This window comes from Carassius carassius, chromosome 17 (assembly GCF_963082965.1).
Source record: "Carassius carassius chromosome 17, fCarCar2.1, whole genome shotgun sequence".
Taxonomy (NCBI): Eukaryota; Metazoa; Chordata; class Actinopteri; order Cypriniformes; family Cyprinidae; genus Carassius; species Carassius carassius.
Genome location: NC_081771.1, coordinates 32,662,676 through 32,688,694, shown reverse-complemented (window position 1 = coordinate 32,688,694; position 26,019 = coordinate 32,662,676). Strand labels below are relative to the sequence as shown.

The 26,019-nt window shown below is 39.2% G+C and overlaps 2 protein-coding genes across 5 annotated transcripts in view; both read left to right on the top strand.

Annotated features, from left to right (window-relative positions):
- Positions 1–26,019, top strand: part of LOC132090970 (E3 ubiquitin-protein ligase TRIM39-like) — a 147,204-nt gene that overhangs the window by 100,378 nt on the left and 20,807 nt on the right. The gene's annotated exons all lie outside the window — the stretch shown is intronic.
- Positions 417–26,019, top strand: LOC132090974 (uncharacterized). Of its 2 annotated transcripts, none has more exons than XM_059497770.1 (4): positions 417–532; positions 704–1,018; positions 22,221–22,385; positions 25,086–26,019. In XM_059497770.1, the coding sequence occupies exons 1-4, from the start codon at positions 451–453 to the stop codon at positions 25,223–25,225; spliced, it is 702 nt and encodes a 233-aa protein (XP_059353753.1). In that variant the 5' UTR covers positions 417–450; the 3' UTR covers positions 25,226–26,019. The 2 variants fall into 2 exon arrangements, with proteins under 2 accessions (XP_059353753.1, XP_059353752.1); XM_059497769.1 differs by lacking the exons at positions 22,221–22,385; positions 25,086–26,019 and adding exons at positions 1,255–1,439; positions 2,751–3,722.

Below are 26,019 nucleotides of genomic sequence, written 5' to 3'. Positions count from 1 at the left end.
TGTTACATTAATACTAAAATAACAGGTTTACATAAAAAGTTTAATTCAAAACATTACTAATATATATCTCACAAACAATTGACTTTTACACCTGTATTTTCAGATTTATTAAGATGACTTCTTGTTTATTTTGACATAAACTAAATAAAAAACAATCCACTTAACTTTCATCATAATTAAAGAAATAGTTTCAACATTCAGGATTAGACTGTAAAAAGCATTTAAATGTCCAGAAAATCAATGTTATCATTAACTATTAACTGTTTTGTTCAATGAGAATATTATATATTATATATCTATATTCTAACCTCATGCTAATATTATGCAATTGCAATGTAAAACCCCTTAGTTCTCGACTTCCTTTAAGTTTCTGAAAAGCTGTTCATGTGACAACCACTTCACAAGATGTACTTCAGCAGACACTAGTCATAGTCACGCAGAGCTGTGAAGATGGCAAGTGTTGTGAGATGCAGGTTTCTATTGATCAGTATCTGTTTAAGAAGTACTTCGTGGGCAGACTCAATGCCGCAAGGTATAAATATGTATATGCATATTTTGCATATACTTTATTATAATTTATATACTTTAATAATTTATTTTGTATTGTATTGTATTTGTCTGTACATTTTGCTACAAAAATGATTTCAGATGCAATATAGTCTTACGTGTTGAAGATCTCATTAGTTGTTTTTCTCAAACACAGTCACATCTTTAATTGGAGCTGTTGGGAATGAGATCATCATCCAGTGTGCTGCTGATAAAACACCTCAAGACGGGGTGTACCTGTACAAACAAGCAGGAGCAAGTAAAAATAAGGAGGAAGTCTTCTACTATTACAAAGATGGAACTTTAAGACCAAAATCAGAATGGTGTAGGGACAACGTCAAAGTAACTGGAACATTTCCCAACTTAAATGTCACCATACTGAATCTAAAAGCTACAGACACTGGGTTTTACTGGTGTGAATTTAATTTGGAAGACACAATATCAGTCGGCACAGTCACATGGTTATGGATAGGTAAGTGTGTCTTACACTTCATGTAAATACATTTATTATAAAAACGTAATGAGTTTATTGTTGTCTATATGAATGTAAAACACAGCTTTGTGTTTAGTTTGTAAACTATGTTAATGGGAAACTTCTATTCAGATACCGAGATTATGAAGTATAGTAATTTTCTAATTAATACTGAATTTAAAAATGCATAGATGATAGCTCTAATCCTCTGGCCTTCATTTTCTATTCCATCATAGAAGAATCAGTAGATAAAAAAACAAATATAACAGGAAAAATAGTAACAAATGTAGAAGCAGACGGAGAAGATGATAAAAAAGTGTGCTCAGGAGATCTTCATCATCATGAGAAGATCTTTCTCATTGTGTGTGCTGTCATGCTGCCGCTGCTTTGCATCACTGGTTTCATCTTTGTGATTCTGAAGGTAAGCACACACACAAAAACCAGTGTTGAAAAGCACAAATCAAAAATAAAGTTATAAACAACATTATGCATCTGTCTAAAATGTATTACAGAGGTTTTGATTTAGTTTTTGAGGTTTGATTTGTTGCTGTATATCTGTTGCTGTCTAATTGTTTTGTAATTCCTACACTCCGGGATATTTTCTGTGATGTCCCAAATAAGAATGTCCAAAAAAGTTAAAGCTTTACATGTAAAATTAGTTATGGCATGTTTACAGATGACTGGAAACTGTTGAAATGGTGCTCAGAAGTCAAGTGACCCTGCATTTTGTTCTCAAACTATGAATTGTTTTTGACATTAAGCAAAAAGTGCAAATAAATAGATGAACCATTGATAATAGAAAATGATATGAGCCTTTAGTTAATTTTGGCTTCCTGAAACCTGAAGTGAAAAATAAATGAATTTGTTGTGTCTTGTTGAGACTATATAAGCATAACACCGTCACAATTTCCCCTCACACTGACCGACATGCAGAAAGTCTTTTAATAGTTGAACCACTTAATAGTTAACATAATCAACAGCTAATGCCCACTAATGCACAGCTCACATTCTATAGCCAAACAGAAGTCATAGAGCTAAAAAAAACTCATCGAATAACAACCTTTTTCCTTCTTTTTTTATCTAACCTCAAAAACAGTGGTAGCGGTATGTCTGATGGTCATTGACAGATTTCTCAGAATGCGCCGCTAGCAGTCATACACCACAAACAAGATTCTTGTGAACAAGCTTGATAAGTGCCCCATTTATCTGTGTCTCTCTTCCAAATAAAATGTTGTAACGCAGTAAACACGTTTATAGGATGGGAAGAAGGAGGTGGGAACCGGCAAACATTTAAATGAAACTTTAATAACCAAATAAACACAAAACAGCGCAACAGCACCTCATGGACGACTGCCACGCACAAACAAAACCAAATCACAAAATAAAATCCAGGCCTGGTCTTCTCTCGTCCTTCACTGTCGTAACTCCTCCTTTATCCTTCCGGATCTCCTTCATGGGACACAGTGGGTGGCACAGGTGTCGCTCATTTTCCAATCACTCCACGCTCTGTTCCCATGGATCTCGACCCAGACCCACTTGTCACATATGTTATTTTGATCTTCTCACTGGCTCAAAACCTTATTTCTGCTGTCCCCTAGAATCACTCCCCATTTAACCCCCTTTACTGCACCCCTGGAACAGTGTTTTCTCATAGTAATTTTGGAAGCTGAATATTATTATTATTATTATAATTATTATTATAAATGAGTCACTTCTTTTTTTTCAACCTCAGGTGAAGGGGCGTCGGAGGAACAAGAAATACAGACCATCAAATCCACCCTCAGACTCAGTTTACGAAGAGATGAAACGGAGCAATCTGGACGGTCAGCCCAGTGTACAGACGTTCATCAACCCTGACTATCAATCCACCAAGTTCCTTCGCTAAATATCTGTGATATAAAGTTTATCTCTTATTATTTTGAATGGCAAAGCTCTCAAGTGATTTATTGCTTCTTATTTGAGTTTCTCATTTTAATTTTTTTTTAAGAGAGAGAAACATAATCTACCTGATCTAATGATGAAAACATAACTGTGGGAACTTTTTCAAAAGACATGAAATACATACCAATAAGTACATATCAGTGCTGTTTCTAACAGAAATGAGTAAAACAGTAAAACAGTGAGCACTTGTAATAGTTTTCTTACACAGTTTCAATTGCAGCTCCATATGTTTCGCTATAGTTATATTTAAGATGCTGTACATCAGGACCAATTTAAAAGTTTAAGTGTAAAGAATAAAAAAGATGTAGCAGTTTAAGAGATATTGTCAGCTGATGGACAACTGAAATGTCAAAGAGCTCATTTGTGGTCTGGTGTGCACACACCTGCAAGCTACTTTCAGTCTGACAAATAGTCCAACAGTGAACTGACTGATTGAATTAAAGTACAGAGTCATATCACTCCTCTGTTCATAATAAAGGCAATCAAAGTTATTTTGACTCATTATAAAATTTTTAACTAAATATTGCAAAAAATAGTAGACTACTTGAATACACAGTTTGTTTTTTACTCTCTGATGTTCATCTCTAAACTTGGTCACCACTCTTAACCAAACATCTTCCTTTGCAGTTGTGGTCATGTCTTCCTTTCTATAACCTTAGAATACAACAAAACAAGTCACACTGACATGTTTCTAGCGCTGACTAACAATGATGTAGTTTAAAAAGTATGCTGTGTGTGCAGATAGGGCTTTTATGTATTTAAAGAGCATATATTACATAACATGTGTTTTAAACATAAGTTTTACTTATCATCCAGCTTGGTTGCAGTTTGTATGTAATTTAATGTTTTAGTGTAATGTTCATATGTATTTGATTTAGTATGTTTTGTCTCTGACAAGAGTGTCTCTTGTCTTTGTATTGTGCAAAATAACATTGAAAAATAAAATGCAACAAAACATTAAATTAGATAATTGTCAAAATTATTTTAAACCACTTTAGGTTGATTTCTTATAAACTAGTTTTTCACAGTAATACACATTATATTACCAACAAATTATATTAAGAAATTCTCAGAATGACATTACAATGCACTAACTGTTGTGAATCAAACTGTACAAAAGTGAGTATTTGTACTCTGCATGAAGAGAAAAGTTATTTACTTCAGTTTAAAGATCTCTTAACATATAAAACATAGGAAACAGCTCATCATTTAATGAATCGACAGCCTATGGGCTAATCTTCAGCAAGTTTTACACTAAACAATAATTTTGGATTTAAGTATTTTTAGAGTTTACACTGAAAAAAATGCTGTTTTAAAAGTCACTGACTTTCTGTGGCAGGAGGGATTCAGCTCATGGCATTCTCATTCATTCCCATGGGAACCGTTAACAGCGACTGAGTGTTGTACAACTCTCACTGAACTTCAGTGATGTCAAGGGTGTAATGTGATTGGTTATTAAGTCATAGTGATCCAAGTTGACCATTGCACTTTCTCCAATAGCATGTAATAAAGACCCTAAGACAATCCCTGTACCCTGTCGAAGGGTTTGTCCCTATGCTTGCTAGTCTCAAGCACTCCATTGTGACCTTACTAAAGTGGGCATTGAAAAAGGTGAACCGTTAATGCGCATCTCGTCAGTAAAGCCGGTTCTCTAATCATCGGTAAATTCCATTAGGTGCATGATTTAACATAGAGCAGCTGTTACTACACAGAGCCGTTGTTAACTGTGAAGATGCGCAAATAAACGCTGAAAATGAACGTGGATTTTCGCAGCTTCACAGAGAACCGGCTTTACTGACAAGATGCGCATTAACGATCGGCCGATCATGATCGGCGCAGCCCTAATTTACAATAATAGGTTATTATTTGAAGGAAATAAATGACAATGTTCAGATAAATCAGCTTGTACAAGTTATTATGCAGACATACAAGAAATGTATCAACTGGACAATATCAAATTATATAAAGAGATAGAATGGAGATTTGCAAAGAGCCTCTAACACCACAACTAAGTCCCACGGGGGAATACGGGATCAATAGAGGAGAGGCTACAAGCTGGGTCCAAAAAACTTTTTAGAGGAAATCGAAAGCCTATAGGCTAATCTTCAACATGTTTAACACTAGTATTGAAATATTTGTAGAGTTTACCAAATTTTTTTAATTTTTTTTTTTTTATAAGAGAAGTCGCTGACTTTCTGCGACAGGATTCAGCTCATGACATTCTCATTCATTCCTATGGGATCCGTGAACAACTCTGGTTCAAGCTCTGCATGCATGCATGCACGAGGTGAATGATGAGACAGAAGTGGTACTGCTTGTCGAGTTTGTCAGCCTTTTGAAATCTGTGTGGACGAGGCTGTGTGTAAGACTGAACAAAACACGGAATGTAAAGTAAACCCAGGGCGGGCCTTAAAGCAGCCTCCTCAAAGCACACCTAAAATTTGAATGCAATGTTTTTGCATTCGAATGTGGATTTTTATTTTAAATTTGATGAATATTTGAAATAAAAAAAAAAAAAATTGACAGCCCAACGCACGCAATAAGCCTTGATGAGACTAGGACAGCTGATTTGGTGATTGCCATCCAACATAAAAAACTGCAGCACATTCCTCTTCTCTAAATAAAAAAAAAAATGTCAACTAAAAAGGCAGTGTGGTGCACCTCATGTTTTCAGACCTCATAAAAGCATTCCATCTAAGCATTCGTTGCCTAACTCAATCAAATCAGCTAACAAATCAACTAAAAACTAAACTAAATAGGCTAAAAACAAACTACTACTCTTTGATAATGAAAGCAAGACAAAAATAAAGGAGCATATTTAAATAATATATAAATTTAATAAATTTAATATATAAATTTATGTTGGACTTTAGGAATGTATTTAACCCCTTCTAGTTTATTTTATAAGGAGATGATCTATGGCAGGGATAGGCAACTTCGGTCCTGGAGGGCCACTGTCCTGCAGAGTTTAGCTCCAACCCTAATTAAACGCCCCTGAACAAGGCAATCAGTGTTTTCGGGATTACTAGATAGATACAGGCAGGTGAGTTTTTATGAGGGCTGAAGCTAAACTCTCCAAGACCGGAGTTGCCTATCCCTGATCTATGGTCTACGTAGTTATAATATCCATCAGTAGAGTCTAACTACCCCATACAAACCAGCCAAATGACTTTTACACCTGTATTTTCATTTATTAAGATGACTTCTTGTTCATTTGACATAAAGCAAATACTGATCTTTGTTTACGGACAATATTTTGACTGGACACACATTAAATAATTGTATTAAAAAGATTGAAATATTTAAACTGTGTAAATAATCCACTTAACGTTATATGCTATACACATTACATCCTAATTAAAGAAATCGTTTAGACATCCAGGATTAGACTGTAAGAGCATTTAAATCAATGTCTCACTCTCAATGAATGTTCAATGTTATCATTAACTGTTTTGTCATTTGAAAATATTTATATATGTGGGGATCTACACAGGCAGGCACACAACATAGCTGCATCACGTTCACACAACACCCAGGATCACATGATGTTTTGAAAAGTCACATGACCAATTAGGAAGTGATAAGTGTCTGCTGGTTGCAAGGCAGATTCTCTTTGTGTTGGTGTTGGACACTGTTGTGCGTGTTGGGCTTACTTTTTCATGTAGGTACTGTTGGTCATGGTAGAGCATGATTAATCACTGCCATTTGAATTTTTATATTTATTTTGTTTTATCAGGGTAATTTCTAGAAGTGCGTGTCTACTCTTCATGGAGGACACAGGCTTCTGCATGGAGTTTTAAAATATGTTGTGATCCATCTCATTGTGACCCGAGCTGCTGGGCTGCATCGGTAAATGCCTTAATATGTACATTGAGTGTTTTATATCTGCATTGGAACATGTTTTAAAATACTTTTTCTGTCTGTAGCAACGGAATGTTCACCTTTGTCTTCATATGTCAATGAGCTGTGGGACAGTTGAGCATACTGAAAATGTTTGAGTTGACCATGCTATGCTGTTTAATGAGGCTGGCAACTAACATGATTGTTTATTTCCAAAAAGGGACCAGGCCAGCCACTGTTTTCTTGTGATTGATATGCATTTTTTTTATTGGTTTGTTGGTTTGTTTGTGTGATTGTGTGAAGTGATTTTGCTTCTGGGCCTACCACCCATGTGCCCTACTTGTAGTAGCATTGTTCCTTAACTTCTGGTGCTATCAATGCTGGTGGTTCTCCTCCCTAACTATGTCTTCTGCTTAGGCTATTCCTGTACAAGGCCGGATCCACACTGATGCTTTGCCCCTTCTTGCCAAGGGACCACATTGTTAGAGACATTGGTTTGGGGTGTATTTATAACCGTAACACGGTGTGAGATTTTTGTCGTGGTATCTGAAGATCTTGAATGTGTGGTGCTTGCTGTGTTGCATGCTTCTCCTGGTGCTGGGTTGCTGTCTCCTGTTTCTTTTTGTCTCACCAGGGTCCTCCTGAGCAGGGGTTTCGCATTGGCTGATCCGATCTTCCTAGACTGAGGAGAATCCACCAATTGTATAGCAGTATTTAAGGTCCATTTTAATAACTTTTCCACACTTTTGTACTAAATTGTAATAAATTTGAAATACATCTATATATCTGCCTCTTGTCAACTGTCCCTTTGCGGGGAAAATATAGAAATAGCTACACTACATTAAGGGAAGACTTGTGGGTCCTCCTGCCCATCATCAGTGGGTGGCGTAGTCGGACTATAAAGATTTACTGCTTGACTGGTACCACATTTATGGCATAGTCGGCAGGGTCTAAATGAGGCATTGATATTTTGTTTTGTCTACATGGTTTTGTTGTGTATTTTTTTTTGTTAAAATCGAAACAGTGGCTGGCTCTGGACAACAGAAGACTACAAGTGGATGGCCAAGACAAAAATAAAAATGATGGGAATCAACGGCCAGTGACTACTACTTCTCAACTGAAGTTTTTTTGTTTTCCATGTCTTTGACATTGTTCCATCTTCTCTTCTGTGGTAGTGAGGCTGTTAAACTGGTAAGATGGGTGAGGTGGAGGAACATGTACCTGAGGAACTCTTGACTCTTCGGGAAGAAGTGCAGAGATTACGAGTGGCTAATGAACAACTTCAGAGAGGAAGAGGTGCCAGCGCAGGTACCTCTGGTAATGGCACTACTGCTGGTGGGATAGCCCCCAGTGGCGATTTGGGCTCACCAAATTTTCCTGGTCCACAACCTATACCAGAACGTTTTGTATATATTCAAAGAGAGAGAATGTGCCCCCACTTCTCCGGCTCTAAATCTGATATATTGATTTATGATTGGATAGAAAATATTGAGTCATGCATGAGGGATAGGAATATGAGGGCTAGGGAGAAGGCCCTCTTCCTTTATGATCATTTGGAAGAAGCAAAAGCTGAAATCACATTTGCTCTTTGGTCGAGCGGGAAAATCCGGATACAATCTTAAACATTTTAAAAGAAGTTTATGGTTCCTCCTCCTCCTTTGTCAGCCTGCAAAGAAAATTCTTTGACAGAAAACAGAAAGATGGGGAGTCTTTAAAAGAATTTTCTCATTCTTTGTGGGTTATAATTGAAGAAATCAAACGTGCTTACCCTAATAGGTTGACAGACCCCGATATGTTAGTTAGAGATCAGTTCATGGAGCATGTACGTGATGTTTCCTTAAGACGAGAGCTAAAGAGCATTGTGCGTCAAAATCTGGCTGTTGCTTTTATGGCACTACGGCATGAAGCAATTAGATGGATGGAAGAGGGTGAGCGCCCCTCTGGACAAACTCGAGCCGAGCTTCACCACTGTGGGGTGGATCTAAATGTTGAAGGGGCTTGTCATGCAGTGGGGGTGGGAAAAGAGTTTGGAGTTTCGGTCTTGCAGAAACAGCTTAACCAACAGCAGTCACAGATTAATAAAATACTACTGAGTCTGTCTAAGATAGAATCTGTGTTAAACCAGCCTACTTCTCGTCCTCATAACCCCGATTACCAGTTTACCCCAGAAGGCCAACCCATCTGTCTCCGATGTCGTAAGCCTGGGCATGTCCTCCGTCAGTGTCGACAGGGACCGAGGCAGTGAACAGCCAGTTTACTCAATGTCCAGCCCGAGGAAAATCCTGCAGTTACAAGACAGTCAGGTATGCATCATATTGATCCAAGCACTGTGACAAACAATCATAGTCCCTCTAATCAGGTCTTGCTCTCTTCAAATGAGTCAATCTCACTTGTAGGTAAATGTCCCGTAGTGGAGGTAAAGATGGGGGGTGTTAAAGTAAAGTGTCTACTGGACACTGGTTCTATGGTGACAACAATCACAGAGTCCCTTTTTAAGGAAGTATTTCAACATTGGGGAGCACCTAGGCTCAAGTCAAGTGGGTGGTTGGCATTAAAAGCTGCAAATGGTTTAAATATCCCCTATGTTGGATATTTAGAGATGGATATCCAGGTACTGGGTAGAACCTTTCCAGGATGGGGGGTTTTGGTGGTGAAGGATGCCCCTGGCACACTACAACAACATTCCATTCCTGGGCTGTTAGGAATGAAGGTCATTTCTCAGTGTTATAGGGAGTTGTTTTCACAACAGGGTGAGGAATTATTTGCTTCTCTAGGAGCTGTTAAGGCAGAGGCCTGATGGGAGTCTGTGCTCCGCTACTGTCGCCGCCAAGATGTGTGCCATTTAACTCATGAGGGTCAGGTGCGGGTCCTAGAAAGGGGTGGGGAATTCATCCCAGCTGGGTCACTTAAGTTTATTAAGGTCACCTGCCCAAAAGTCCCACATACGCCACCTGCCACAATGCTGTTGGAACCTGGAGGCTCCGATCTTGCCCCAGGTTTGCTGTTGTCCCCGTCGTTACTCCGTGTTTCCAATGGTGTGACATTTGTTCCTGTAGTAAATGTAGGAGCCACTGGTGCTACTGTCCACTCAAAGCAGGTGCTTGGGATGTTGCACTCAGTGGTTGACATTCAGGCAGAGGAGCTGAAGTTTGAAGGGGTGAATGGTGATGTTGCCCTAGTTAATATACATACTGCTGGGGGGCCACCTGCCTCCATCTCAGAAGTTCTTGCAGCTTTACACTGGTCAGAGCTTTCACCTGAAGAGGAGGGCCAAGCAAAACAGCTGTTAGAGAACTATAGTGATGTCTTTGCTAGATATGATGGAGATCTGGGTTGCACTGATGAGATTGTACATGAGATACCTCTTTTAGATGATGCCCAGTCCGACAAAGATATAGGCGAATACCCCCTACACAGTGGCAGGCTGTAAAGGACCATATAAAACAGCTTCTGGCCAGCAGAGTGATCAGGAAGAGTAGCAGCCCTTACGCATCACCTATTGTCCTGGTGCAAAAGAAAACTGGAGTCGTTGGATGCCTTGTCAGGGGCCCAGTGGTTCTCATCTCTGGATTTGGCTAATGGCTATAATCAAGATGCTGTTGCTGAGAGAGATAAGCCAAAAACTGCATTCTGTACCCCCTTTGGCCTGTTTGAATTTGAACTGATACCATTTGGGCTATGTAATGCTCCCGGCACGTTTCAGAGGCTCATGGAGCGAATATTTGGTGATCAGAGCTTTCACTCGGTTCTTTTATATCTGGAAGATGTCATAATCTTTGTTCTTCTGTGGCCCAGCACTTGCAGAGACTGGAGATGGTCCTTAGCCGACTCCAACAGAAAGGGCTTAAGGCAAAGCTGATTAAGTGCCACTTTTTCAGGAAGGAAGTGCAGTACTTGGGACATCGTGTGTCCAAAGAAGGTGTGGCCACTGATCCAGAAAAGGTGTCTGCTGTGAGTAACTGGAGGAGGCCTTGTGATGTGACCGAAGTCCGATCATTTCTTGGATTTTGCAGCTATTATCGTCGCTTCATTAAGCGGTTTGCTCAGTTAGCGGCCCCACTTCACCAACTAGTGGCAGATGTAATTAAAACTGCAAAGGTGTGTAGGACCAGGCCAGCTGCCGTCCTTCCCAGTATGTGGACTGAAAAATGTGAGAGAAGTTTCACTGAGTTGAAGAGCATGTTTGTAAGTGCTCCCATCTTGGCATTTGCTGATTTCACAAAGCCCTTTGTCTTGGAGATAGATGCTAGTCACCAAGGGCTAGGTGCAGTCCTTTCTCAGGAGAAGGAGGGAAAATTGAGACCGGTGGCATATGCTAGTCGCTCATTGCGAGGTTCGGAGCGTAACATGGAGAATTATAGCTCCATGAAGCTAGAGTTCTTAGCATTAAAATGGGCAGTTTCAGAAAAATTCAGAGAGTACTTGCTTGGCAGCAAATGTAAGGTTTACACTGATAATAACCCTTTAAGTCATTTTCAGACCCTGAGGTTGGGGGCTACTGAACAAAGATGGGTTGCCCAGTTGGCAGCTTTCGACCTCACTGTACACTACCGACCAGGAAAAAATAATGCTGACTCTCTCTCTCGCCAGTACAGCATGCAGGCAGAGACCACAGATCTGGAGACTGACCAGCTGAGAGTTGAACCTTACCAGCCCCTCATCCAGAGCCGATCAGCCCTATACGCTCACTACGCAAGCTGCGTAGGGCCCCGCAAATTACTCAAGGCCCCGCCTCCTCCTCGTGTCATAGCGCGTCACCGTCAATTAATGTTTACAACATCCATGACAAAATGAAGCGAAACTATCCTCTGGTCACGAAAAGAGGAAAAAAAAAAACCCATGAAAGTGAACTGCGGGAACAACAATCAGGTAAACTTGTCTTATCTCCTCTCTAAGTTTGAGGTCAGCAAAGTAAAGTTTATACTTGAGTTTATGTGCATTTCTGTTGTCTTTTTTCGGTCTTCCTAACCTAGCTGGGCAGGCAGTGCATCTCTTGCATCACTTTGTGCCTGACAAAAGTGAGCGTAAAATACAATTATTTATTACGTTTGTTTTTGATAAACGACAAAGTGCAATGGTGTTTGTTTACTGCAGCTCGGAAAAGATAACCGCGTCGCGTGTTATCATGCGTTCATATGCGCATGCACGAAATGAAATGCGCATTTTTCAAGCAGAAATATATGTGGAGACCAGACAGACTGTACAATATATGGGCGTGAATGATGGCACTCCTCATCAAAAGTGCACATTATACATACATACTTTTAAAACAAGACACTGATTATCTAGTCTCAGTCAATGTGTAGTTAAAAACGCTATACAACTGCTCTGCACTAATTATGCAAGATGGAAAGCAATGTATTGATAATTTGACAGTGATTGACTTGATTTATAGGCTATATTGAATTTAAAATGTTGATTAGCTGGACATACTGGTCAATGTGTGAAATGCACATCCCTCAGTTAATAATAACCATAAATCAAGAATTGCTTCACCATATATATTACAAAAATAAAAAAAAACCTTTAACATGCTATGGCAAGCCATTTTAGCTTTTATTCATTCACAGCTTATGCATTTTTGATATCAAGCATTACATTTTTTTACTATTTGCAATGTGAATTCTTGATTATTTTTACTAATAGTTAGTCAATAATAGCTAATACTAATAATATTAATACTAATAGCTAATAGTAATACTTAGTTTCATTTTTATCTACCAATGTCTATTTTTGATATCAGGAATTACATGTTAACTTGTACAAAAGTTCATTCTTGATATCAATGATGTCATTACTCACAGGGATTATTGATATCTGCATAACTAGTTCACTAGTTAAATATTACAAGAGCCAAGCCATAGTATAAATAGTATTTTATATTTGAAAATGTATAAAAGAAAATTGGGAGCCAGTTTGAATGGGTCTGATGCAGCTTATAAAACGAGTTATTTATAATTTGCAGGTGCTATGCTTAAGTTTGTCAGTAGAGGAGATGCTGGACCATCAGCCAGTACAAGCACAGACTCAGTTGATACACATCCAGCCTCAGCCAGTACTAGCACAGACCCAGAACAGCCAGCTTCAGCAAATACAGTACAGCCGTCTTCAGAAAGTACGAACACAGTGACAGACCCAGGTGAAGTACAGGCAGCCTCAGTCAGTACTAGCACAACCAGAGGTGTACAGCCAGCAGCAGATACAAGCAGCTCAGACCCAAATAGAACAGTTGCCGCTCCACCAAATGACCCAGCAGATTGGCCCCCCGTCTTAACAGACTTTATGAGGACTGAGTTTTATCTCTCCTGTTTCTGTAAGATTATGTAATTTATAATAAATGACTTTATATATTTTGAGTATTTTATTATTATATAGTTATTATTATCATCAACAACCACAACAATAGTAATATTAATTATATAAATTATAAAAATAAAAATAAATATATAGATAGATAGATAGATATAGATATATAGTTATATAGATATAGATATATGATTTTTCCAATTTAGTTTTCTTATTAATGTTTACGTTAATATTCACTTACTTAATAATATTCACTTGTTATCTTAATATTCTATAGGAAATACTCTATTCAATAAATATTGTTTGTTTGAACCTCATTATGTTCTATATTGTTATATATTGTCGACTGTTTTGTTTAAAGGAGGGAGGATTGTATTGGGATCACTGAAGTGTCAGGTGTGACTGTGTGGCAATGGCAAATGGTTTACATAGCTCACGGCGTCACGAGTCAGTTAGAGGGCCCCTTAGCAGAATTTTGCTTAGGGCCCCAGGGAGGTCAGGATCGGCACTGCCCTCATCCCTGATAGGGCTGAGGGAGCTATATCTCACCAAATCGGAGTCGATCCAATGCTGAACTGGCAATTTTGCAGGGGGTGGATCCTGTTTTGAAAGACTTTCTGTCTCTTTGGAGACTAGAAAGGCCTCCCAGTAAGGAACAGCGGACCAAACTCACCAAGGATGTACAACATCTCCTCCGGCAGTGGGAACGTATCTTGGAAAAGGACGGCCTGCTGTACCGGAAGACAACTGCCCCTCATGGAGAGCCATACACCCAACTACTCCTGCCGCAGTGTCTTCACCAGGAACTTCTCCGGGGTCTCCATGACCAACATGGACATCAAGGGGTACGGCGAACTACTGACCTGGTGAGGCAACGGTGTTACTGGCCAGGGATGGGAGTAGAAATTGAGAAATACTGTCAAAATTGCCAACGCTGTGTGCTGTCGAAAGCTGTCCAGCCCAAAGTCAAGACTTACCAGGGGGTTCTGCTGGCAGGTCAGCCATTAGAAGTACTTGCCATAGACTTTACAATGCTTGAGTCTGCAACAGATGGCAGGGAAAATGTCTTGGTCATGACTGTTTTCTCAAAATACACCCAGGCAATCCCAACCAAAGACCAAAGTGCCAGAACAGTGGTGAAGATCCTAGTTGACTGCTGGTTCAACCGCTTCGGAGTGCCTAAACGAATACATTCCGACCAAGGGAGAAACTTTGAGAGTGTACTCATCGCACAGTTGTGTCAGCTATATGGGATTGAAAAGTCTAGAACAACAGCATACCATCCCCAAGGGAATGGCCAATGTGAGCGATTTAACAGGACCCTCCATGACCTCCTCCAATCGCTCACTGTGGAAGAGAAACGGGAGTGGCCAAAGTACATCTCTCAGTTGGTGTGGGCATACAACACTTCTACCCACCGCTCCACTGGTCATTCCCCTTACTCGTTGATGTTTGGCGTGCTACCTCAACTCCCTATAGATTTCCTCTTGGGGGCTAACGACACCGAAGAAACAAGCTCTTTGGATGAATGGGTCATACGGCATCAGGAACGGCTTCAGGTAACTCGTGAATTAGCCCGCAAGAACATGGAGGAGGCAGCAGATTACCGGCAGCGAAACCACAATCGACAGGTGTGTGATAAGGGTTTCACAGATGGCCAATTGGTCTACTTAAAAGATCACCGCTGCCAAGGTCGTCGCAAGATCCAGGATGTCTGGTCACCAGCACTGTACAAAGTCGTCAGGACACCAACTGGCCCTGGTGGGCCCTACACTGTCACATTGGCTGATGGAACTGGTAATGTCCGGCAAGTCCACAGAACAGAGATTAGAGCATCACAGTTGGATATTATACCATCAGTACCAAAGGTCCCTCAGCCATCCACAAACACTACTTACCCAGAAGGTTATTCAACTTGCAGTGACGAAGATGTCCTTACCTGGATGGAAGCAGCAACACCTACTCCAGTAGCTGCTGTCACTCCAGATCCGCCACCAACGGCCCCCAGTGAAGTTGCAGAAGTACCTGTGGAGGAGGATGAGGGTTGGGAGGACGATGATGATGACGATGATGATGACGATGATGATGATGATGATGATGACAGCGATGAAGGGCACCCCCAACTTCAAAACAGGTCACCAGGTCTTAGACGCACCAGGCGGGTAACAGCTGGAAAACACAAGAATCCTCACAATCTGCCAAGGTCCACAGTATCCAGTGCCAATGTGGGGGTGGTAAGGGCTGCTGCATTCCTTGGGGCTGAGGTTTGATCGTCGGGGGCAACGACACCTTTTGGGAGGAGTGAGTGTGGGGATCTACACAGGCAGGCACACAACATAGTTGCATCACGTTCACACAACACCCAGGATCACATGATGTTTTGAAAAGTCACATGACCAATTAGGAAGTGATAAGTGTCTGCTGGTTGCAAGGCAGATTCTCTTTGTGTTGGTGTTGGACACTGTTGTGCGCGTTGGGCTTACTTTTCATGTAGGTACTGTTGGTCATGGTAGAGCATGATTAATCACTGCCATTTTGAATTTTTATATTTATTTTGTTTTATCAGGGTAATTTCTAGAAGTGCGTGTCTACTCTTCATGGAGGACACAGGCTTCTGCATGGAGTTTTAAAATATGTTGTGATCCATCTCATTGTGACCCGAGCTGCTGGGCTGCATCGGTAAATGCCTTAATATGTACATTGAGTGTTTTATATCTGCATTGGAACATGTTTTAAAATACTTTTTCTGTCTGTAGCAACGGAATGTTCACCTTTGTCTTCATATGTCAATGAGCTGTGGGACAGTTGAGCATACTGAAAAGTAGGCCTATATTTTCTAGCCATGTTTGAGTTGACTATGCTATGCTGTTTAATGAGGCTGGCAACTAACATGATTGTTTATTTCCAAAAAGGGACCAGGCCAGCCACTGTTTTCTTGTGATTAATATGCATTTTTTTATTGGTTTGTTGGTTTGTTTGTGTGATGTGATTTTGCTTCTGGGCCTACCACCCATGTGCCCTACTTGTAGTAGCATTGTTCCTTAACTTCTGGTGCTATCAATGCTGGTGGTTCTCCTCCCTAACTATGTCTTCTGCTTAGGCTATTCCTGTACAAGGCCGGATCCACACTGATGCTTTGCCCCTTCTTGCCAAGGGACCACATTGTTAGAGACATTGGTTTGGGGTGTATTTATAACCATAACACGGTGTGAGATTTTTGTCATGGTATCTGAATCTGATCTTGAATGTGTGGTGCTTGCTGTGTTGCATGCTTCTCCTGGTGCTGGTTTGCTGTCTCCTGTTTCTTTTTGTCTCACCAGGGTCCTCCTGAGCAGGGGTTTCGCATTGGCTGATCCGATATTCCTAGACTGAGGAGAATCCACCAATTGTATAGCAGTATTTAGGATCCATTTTAATAACTTTTCCACACTTTTGTACTAAATTGTAATAAATTTGAAATACATCTATATATCTGCCTCTTGTCAACTGTCCCTTTGCGGGGAAAATATAGAAATAGCTACACTACATTAAGGGAAGACTTGTGGGTCCTCCTGCCCATCATCAGGGGGTGGCGTAGTCAGACTGTAAAGATTTACTGCTTGACAGGTACCACATATATTTTCTAAGCTCAAGCTAACATGCTGCAATTACAATGCAAAACACCTGATTTCTTAACTTCCTTGATGGAAAAAAAAAGTTTCTTTAAAGCTATGCATGTGACTACGACTTACATAAGAAAGTGAACAGAAACTAGTCAGTCACGCAGAGCTGTGAAGATGGCAAGTGTTGTGAGATACAGTTTTCTACTCATCAGTATCTGTTTAAGAAGCTCTTCATGGGCAGACTCAATGCCTCAAGGTATGAATATGTATTAGCATTATTTGCTTTCCATTTCAACTTTTAAAAGTGTTACTTTCATTGATGCTGGATGCTGTCACAGCATCCAGCATCAATGAAAGTAACACTTTTAAAAGCATTGCTGTGACAGAAAATGTTATACAGAAATGTTTCATTAGTTAAGAAAAGACAATTAAGCACGCATGTAAATAAAAGGCTATAAAATCAGAGGTGGGGGACTCGAGTCACATGACTTGACTCAAGTCAGACTTAAGTTGCAAATTTTAGGACTTGAGACTTGCTTGATCAATATTCATAAAAGACTGACTTGATATTCATGACTTGAGACTTGAGTTAAATAATTCAAAATAACTTGTCTTCCGTTCAATAAATATAAGTGTTGCAGTGTTGGGGGGTAATGCATTACCAGTAACATGAGTTACTTAATAAGATAACTTAATTTAATAACTTTTTAAGTAACTATTAAAGTAACACTTTACTTTTTAATTTAGAAAGAACTTATCCGAGTTAAATGCTCAAATTTTTAACATTTTACATTTTTTTTTCCATTTATTGATTAACAGCTCTTCTGTCCCCATGTTGAGAGAAATCGGGAGTATGTCACTAGTTCTAGAATAAATGTGAACATGTATTTATTAAAGAGATTAATGCTGGTCACACTGTGCAAAATGAATCCTATAAACTTGGGTACAACATGCATGTAGACTGTACAATGGTGACATCTATTGACTCATAGGTGACGCATGTTTCTATAGAAGATTAAAACATTTTTAGCATGTTCTAGTGGTAAACAAAAAGAGTATAATGGATCACACTTTGACAGTTGTAGTTTTTATGTGTGGTGAAAAAAAGTGGAAGCAGCCAAAGAGGAAGAAATAAGACCTTGAAGTAAGCACTTTTATGTTTTAGTGCCATGTCTCGTTGATTTCATGTTGTGTTTTTATTGGTTGGTCAGTTAAATGTGGGTCATAACTACAAACACACAGTGCAATGATCATGCTGAATTTCTGACACTGACAGAAAATTATCGTAGGATCTCTTTGCTCGCAAGACTGTGACAGCGTCTGTCTTTGAACCTCTCTCATTGTATCACATATAGGACTACCGATTAGGAGCCACAATCACAGAAATCGCCACGATTGTTTTCACGATGCCAAACTTTCATCTGGGACAGCTGAAAATCGTGCAGTGTGTCTCAGGTTTTAGGTTAAAGATAAGATATTCTGTAAATTTTCACTCTATTTTACGTGCAATTATAGCTGAAATCACAGGGCTCCGCCCTCCGCTGCCTGCAGGAGCTTCACCTGAATAACCTGCAGCACCTCCATGTTGTGCAGCACAGAAGCCGCCTCGCCCTCAGACACATATGCTTTATTGGCGAGGTGGGCAGTAGTCCTACATGGCCTTGAGTAGAGGCTGATGTCCGAGCCTAGAGTCTTGGCTGCTGCAGGACACAGGTGCGAAGCGACGCTCTCCTCGACGGAGGGAGAGCACAAATACCCGTGTGCCTCTGCCCCATCCACGTGGGAAAACGTGGCAGAGTGGACATGCGCTGATTGGGGCACAGACCATGTCTTCACCAGCTGCTCATTCACTCCTGACAGGCTCTTCTTGAGGTCAGACCTCATGAGCTCCTCCTGGAGGTCTGGGGGGCCCATGCTGTCTGACTGATCGGACACCGATCCCGCCCAATCCTCCCTCTCAGATGCCGAGATGAACAAAGCTTCATCCCCCTCCTCCTGGCTAAAGGACACAAACTCTGCAATATTGGAAGGAGGGCGGAAGCAGTTGTGAAACATGTTGCCATAGTGAATTCAACAGGTGAAGTAGAAGGTTCTGACGTAATTGTTTCGTGCACCGTATTTTATACTGCCTCCCGAGCTAGTCTGTATTTGCATGCTGTTGCATACTTTACATCAATTGGCCAGTCGTTGACTGGCATGAGCCAATAGGACTTCAGGAAAAATTGGAAGGGAAGGAGTTCCCATAACAGAGAAATATCTCGGTGATGTCTCGTGAAAGCTCGAGAGGGAACAGGAGAAAGTGGTAAATTATTACTATATTACCAGAGATGTATAGTAACGAAGTAGAACTACTTCACTAATGTACTTAAGTACTAAAAGGCGGTATCTGTACTTTACTAGAGTATTATTTTTTTCTCCTACTTCCACTTTTACTTCAGTACATATTTTTGATGAGTTTAATACTTTTACTCCGATAGTTTTTTTATGTGCTGCATCGTTACTCGTTACAATTATAAAAATGTTACGAATCATTCCATTACAAACAGAACTGTAGATGGCAGGTTTGATGAAGCTGGCACATCATTGAGCGAATCAAGCGATTAAGAAGACGGCGCGTGCTGACTGAACTGCTGTGAAGAGAGAGATGAACACCGAACTGAGCCAGATAATGACTCGTTCACAAGTCAAGAACCGGTTGCATCGGTTTTCGGATCACCAGTAGTTCTTTCTGACAGTTCGATTCAATAAACCAGTTGAAGAAAACAGTTCACCGGTTCTTTTGCGCTCGACGTAATGACGTCATTGACTGCAAGCCTTCGGTTTACCTGGGCTCATAACATTAGCACAGAATCAGTTCAGAATCAATCACCAAAAGAATCAGTTCGGTTCAGACGCTCTGTGTGTCGGTTTGCTTTCATGCTGAATCACACATGCGCAGTATCATCAGCTCCTCGGTTCTCGAATCGGACGCGTCTGACAGAAACGGTTCTTGACCACTGATCTATAATGTGTTATATATATAGATCAGTGTTCTTGACTCGAGAACGAGTCAGTCTGTTGTTCGTTATCTGGCTCGGCTCGGTGTTCATCTTCATCTCTCTCTTCACAGCAGTTTAGTCAGTGCACTAAATGAGTAAATGAATTACTCTGGGATATTGGTTTGTTTTAACTCAGAGGGAGTGTCCGCCACATTAAACAAGTTAACAGCTTAAGTCATTTGTGGATTAATGCGTATTGGAGACGCGAACCGTTTAAAACGATTCAGTTCGATTTGGTGAACTGTTTCAAAAAGATCCGGTTACATCGAATGATTCGTTCGCGAACCGGATATCACAAACTGCTTTGTTTTGAACTCTCTCACACAACAGACACGGAAGAGAAGACAATGCTGAATAAAGTCGTAGTTTTTGCTATTTTTGGACCAAAATGTATTTTCGATGCTTCAAAAAATTCTAACTGACTCTCTGATGTCACATGGACTAACGTTACATGTTTTTCTTACCTTTCTGGACATGGACAGTATTAACGTGCACACAGCTTCAATGGAGGGACTGAGAGCTCTCGGACTAAATCTAAAATATCTTAAACTGTGTTCCAAAAATAAACTGAGGTCTTACGGGTTTGAAACAACATGAGGGTAAGTTATTAATGACATAATTTTGCAAATTGGGGGAACTAACCCTTTAATCTGTTTTTTGTTTACAAAAAGTTACAGTCAAAAGAATTGTGATTGTCCTTTAGGTTAATCATTTGAAATAGTAAAAACAATATGTTCAAACTTTTGACTACTTTCTTTAATAACTACATAACACAATACTTGTACTTTTACTTTCAGTACTTGAGTAGTAAATTTTCAAATAGACCACTTGCAATACATAAGTACAAAAAATGTTGAATACTTTAGTACTTCTACTTAAGTGTGGTGCTTAAAGAGCACTTCAACTTCTACTCAAGTCATTTTTTTGATAGAGCACTTGTACTTTTGCTCAAGTCTGGGTCTCTAGTACTTTATACATCTCTGTATATTACTGTGCCATAATATATTACATGTGCCTATTTTTTTATCAGTTGACACTACGACAGTTCACCGGAGCCACTCCATCCACATTTGTTTGTGCTTTGTGAACACTCTTGCCTTACACGGTGGCACCATTGCTCTGCAAAAATGTACATGGAGAAGTGCGACTATTAGACAACCGATCATAATTTCCAAGAGGCAAATATCACACACTATGAACTGAACTACTTCTGCATCAATGACACAATAACTCACTTGCTCTGCTATTTCCTCAAACACTTTTGGTCTATAAACAAAGTACTACATGTTTGCCATATAGTTGTAGGGAATACAAATGAGATATTACACCATATTAGAAACTACAATCTATTTAATTAAGTATGATGTCTTGACGCAATTCTGTGACTTTGGCGCTTAAAGAGTGAGAGTCATGTTCATATAGCTAATTGTATTTGATACATTTTACTAACAGTATGTAAATTGGGGTGAATTAACTGGGTAAATGTTCCCCTCTTGTGTGTCTGACCCGTTGTTACAGGTATGTTAGCCTGGATGTGGGAATTATGTATTATTGATTAACTTAAAATTAAAAGAGTGTTCCCCTTGTGTGTCTGACCCAGTCATTGGTCTGACCTACCCTGTTATTGTTACATGAATAAATGGTTACTGAGTAAAACTGACAAGTCCTTTTTTTATCTATATAGCTGACTTGACCTAGTCTGCAATAGTGGCATAACAGATTAACAGCAGAGCATATCATTGTACTTAATTTTCTTTTATTATGTGTTCATACTATCATGTTTGGAAAGGGGGTCCTCAGAATGTTTTTAAACAGACATTGGTGAACCATGAGATGCAAAAGTTTGAGAACCCCTGATTTAAACAGATGAGTTACATATATTTTTAAAAAAATCACCCACCTTTAAGTGTTTAAGTGTAATCTCATTAGTTGTTTTTCTCAAACACAGTTACATCTTTAATTGGAGCTGTTGGGAATGAGATCATCATCCAGTGTGCTGCTGATAAAACCCCTCAAGATGGGGTGTACCTGTACAAACAAGCAGGAGCAAGTAAAAATAAGGAGGAAGTCTTCTACTATTACAAAGATGGAACTTTAAGACCAATATCAGAATGGTGTAGGGACAACGTCAAAGTAACTGGAACATTTCCCAACTTCAGCTACAGACACTGGGTTTTACTGGTGTCAATTTAATTTGGACGATGAAATATCAGTCGGCACAGTCACATGGTTATGGATAGGTAAGTGTGTCTTACACTTCATGTAAATACATTTATTATAAAAACATAATGAGTTTATTGTTGTCTATATGAATTTAAAACATGTAGTTGTCTATTAAGTATTAAACTATGTTAATGGGAAACATCTATTCAGGTGCAGAGATTGAGAAGTACAGTCATTCTCTAATCAATACTGAATGAAAAACAGCATAGATGATAGCTCTAATTCTCTGGCCTTCATTTTCTATTCTATCAGAAGAATCAGTAGATAAAAATACAAATAAAACAGGAGAAGCAGACAGAAAAGATAATGAAAAAGTGTGCTCAGGAGATATTTTTTTATCATGGGAAGATCTTTCTCATTGTGTGTGCTGTCATGATGCTGCTGTGCATCACTGGTTTCATCTTTGTGATTCTGAAGGTAAGCACACACACACACACACACACACACACACACACACACACACACACACACACAAAGCAGTGTTGAAAAGCACAAATCAAAAATAAAAACTAAACTTATAAACAACATTATGCATCTATCGGAAATGTATTACCGATATGTACCGATGTATTATGAGGTATGCTGTTATGTGTAAACATGCAATGTGCAAATTGTAGCCGATTTTGTTTCTGTGGTTTGATTTGTTGTTGAAAATCTGTTGCTGTCTAACTGTTTTGCATTTCCTAAACTCTGGGATGTTTCAAACAATTGTGTTTGTCCAAATAAGTCAAAGCTTTACATGTAATATTAGTTATGGCTTGTTTACTGATCAATGGAAGCTTTTGAAATGATGCTCAAAAGTCACTTGAGGCCCTGCATTTTGTTCTCAAACTATTAACTGTTTTTGACACAAAGCAGAAAGTCCCAATACTGTATATGAACCACTGATAATAATAATAATATTAATAATGTATATTTTTATATTATAATATATAAGTTTGGCTTCCTGAATCCTGAAGTGAAAAATAAATGCATTTGTTGAGAGTATATCATATCAGCATTACACACTCAGAAATTCTTCCCCTCACACTGACCGAGATGTCTTTTAATAGCTGAACCACTTAATAGTTAACATAATCAACAGCTAATGCCCACTAATGCACAGCTCACATTCTATAGCCTATCTATAGATATTTAGCCCCTAAAATGTGAATTATACAAAGGCAACCCTTCCAAAATATGTACATTTTAACCCCGGGAAGCAATTTATCGGGGGAACCTCCTGGAAGCGCGATTGGGCTAGTTTTGGACTAGTTTTAAGAAGCAACTGGGCAGGATTTGTTGTAAAAACTGGCAACCCTGATCTGAACGCACGTGCTGGAGATATACTTCTAATCACAGGAGCATCTTTACTGATGAGATGCGCATGAAAATCGCATTCGATTTGCACAGCCCTAGTATTAAGTTCTTGCTAGATGCATGAGTTTCACCAACGAGTTTTGTGTCATAAAATAACTGCTTATCAAAACCAAGGTTGACATCACTGTATTCTGTTTGCACCTATATCTTTATTTGTGCTTCTTTTAGGCACATGATTAGGTAAATAATAAGCGGAGATGTTCTGTTTATCTACAGTAGGACGGGATTTAACGATAGGCTATTTGTGATGTGCTTATTTTCCTTATTATTAATCTTTATTGTTAACCATATTGATGAGAAATGTGATGTATATGTAAAGTGCATAGGCTAATTTATTTCAGATTTGTTCTATAATGGGGAAGTCGTGGCCTAATGGTTAGAGAGTCGGACTCCCAATCGAAAGGTTGTGAGTTCGAGTCCCGGGCCAGCAGGAATTGTGGGTGGGGGGAGTGCATGTACAGTTCTCTCTCCACCTTCAATACCACGACTTAGGTGCCCTTGAGCAAGGCATCGAACCCCCAACTGCTCCCCGGGCGCCGCAGCATAAATGGCTGCCCACTGCTCCGGGTGTGTGCTCACAGTGTGTGTGTGTGTGTGTTCACTGCTCTGTGTGTGTGCATTTCGGATGGGTTAAATGCAGAGCACAAATTCTGAGTATGGGTCACCATACTTGGCTGAATGTCACTTCACTTTTTTTTTTTCACTCACATAATGTTGTAATCGTTTTTTCTGCACATACACGTACACATGAACGCTGTTTTCAAATAGAAGCTTGTAACGCACACGATCATCTGTCACAGCATATAATGACTACAAAAAATGACAAATTATATATAATTTTATGTCAAATAAAGGGAAAATTAAAAGTGAGTTTGATCCAAGCAGCTCGAAAATATCTTAGAATAGTTCTGCATCCTTCTGAAGTGTTCGCGGTGTTGCCATTTAAACATGTTAATTACGAAAACAAAACGTTTGGTGTACTGTCTCTGGAAAAATCAACAGTGATTGATCAGCCTTTATTTATGTACAGTATTGTAGACGTTATTACCTAGGCAAAGCAAAATTTGCTGAAATATAGGCTACAGTAAGAGCGCCTGCATGGTCCATCAGATGCCTGTCAAAGTTGAGTTCGTTACTATAGCAACAGTAAAACTGTCACGTTGTTATAACGAGAAAACAACTTAGTTTCACTGATCTATATATTATAGATCAGTGCTTACGTTATGTCGAGATGAGAAAACCATGTCGTTATAAAGAGAAACAACTTTCGTTATGTTGACATAACAAGAAAATTAAGTCGTTATAACGAGAAAATGAAGTCGTTATAAAGAGAAACAACGTTCGTTATGTCGAGACAACGAGAAAATTATGCCGTTATAACGAGAAAACAAGAAGGAAAAAAATTATAATACATGGCCGCTTAGAACTAAAGAAGAAACAGAAGTCATATACAGCTAAAAAAAATCACCAACCCATCAGATAACAACCAATTTTTTTTTTTTTATCTAACCACAAAAACAGCGGTTGCAGTAGGCTTTGTCTGATGGTCATTGACAGATTTCTCAGTATGCACAGCTGGCAGTCATACACCACAAACAAGATTCTTGTGAACAAGCTTGACAAGTGCCCCATTTATCTGTGTCTCTCTTCCAAATGAAATTTTATTTTCATAGTAATTTTGGAAGCTAAAGAAATATATATATATATATAATTTAATATAAAAAATTTTAGTGAGTCACTTCTTTTTGTCATCCTCAGGTGAAGATGTTTTGGAGGAACAAGAAATACAGACCATCAAATCCACCCTCAGACTCAGTCAACGAAGAGATGAAACGGAGCAATTTGGACGGTCAGCCCAGTGTACAGACGCTCATCAATCCATCAAGTTCCTCCACTAAATATCGGTGATATTAAGTGTATCTCTTTATTTGGATTGGCAAAGCTTTCAAATGATTTATTGCTTCATATTTCGGTTTCTCTTTTATTTCATTTTTCTTATCCTTCTTTCAGTTCAGAGAGAGAGAAACATAATCTACCTGATCTAATGATGAAAACATAACTGTGGGAACTTTTTCAAAAGACATAAAATCTGTACCAATAAGTACATATCAGTACAGTTTCTAAAAGAAATGAACACTAGAGGCAGTAAAACAGCGAGCATTTGTAACTGTTTTCTTACACAGAAACATGCTGTAGAGCAGGACCAATTTAATACACTAAGTGTAAAGAATAAAAAAGATGTAGCAGTTTAAGAGATATTATCAGCTGATGGAAAACTGAAATGTCAAAGAGCTCATTTGTGGTCTGGTGTGCACACACCTGCGAGCTACTTTCAGTCTGACAAATAGTCCAAGAGTGAACTGACTGATTGAATTAAATCATATTTCAGTCCTCTGTTCATAATAAAGGCAATCAAAGTTATTGTGTCTCATTGCAAATTTTAAACTAAACATTGCAAAAAATAGTAGGCTACTTGTTTAAACAGTTTGTATTTGATTCTCTGATGTTCATCTCTAAACTTGGTCACCACTCTTAACCAAACATCTTCCTTTGCAGTTGTGGTCATGTCTTCCTTTCTATAACCTTAGAATACAACAAAACAAGTCACACTGACATGTTTCTAGCGCTGACTAACAATGATGAAGTTTAAAAAGTATACTGTGTGTGCAGATAGGGCTTTTATGTATTTAAA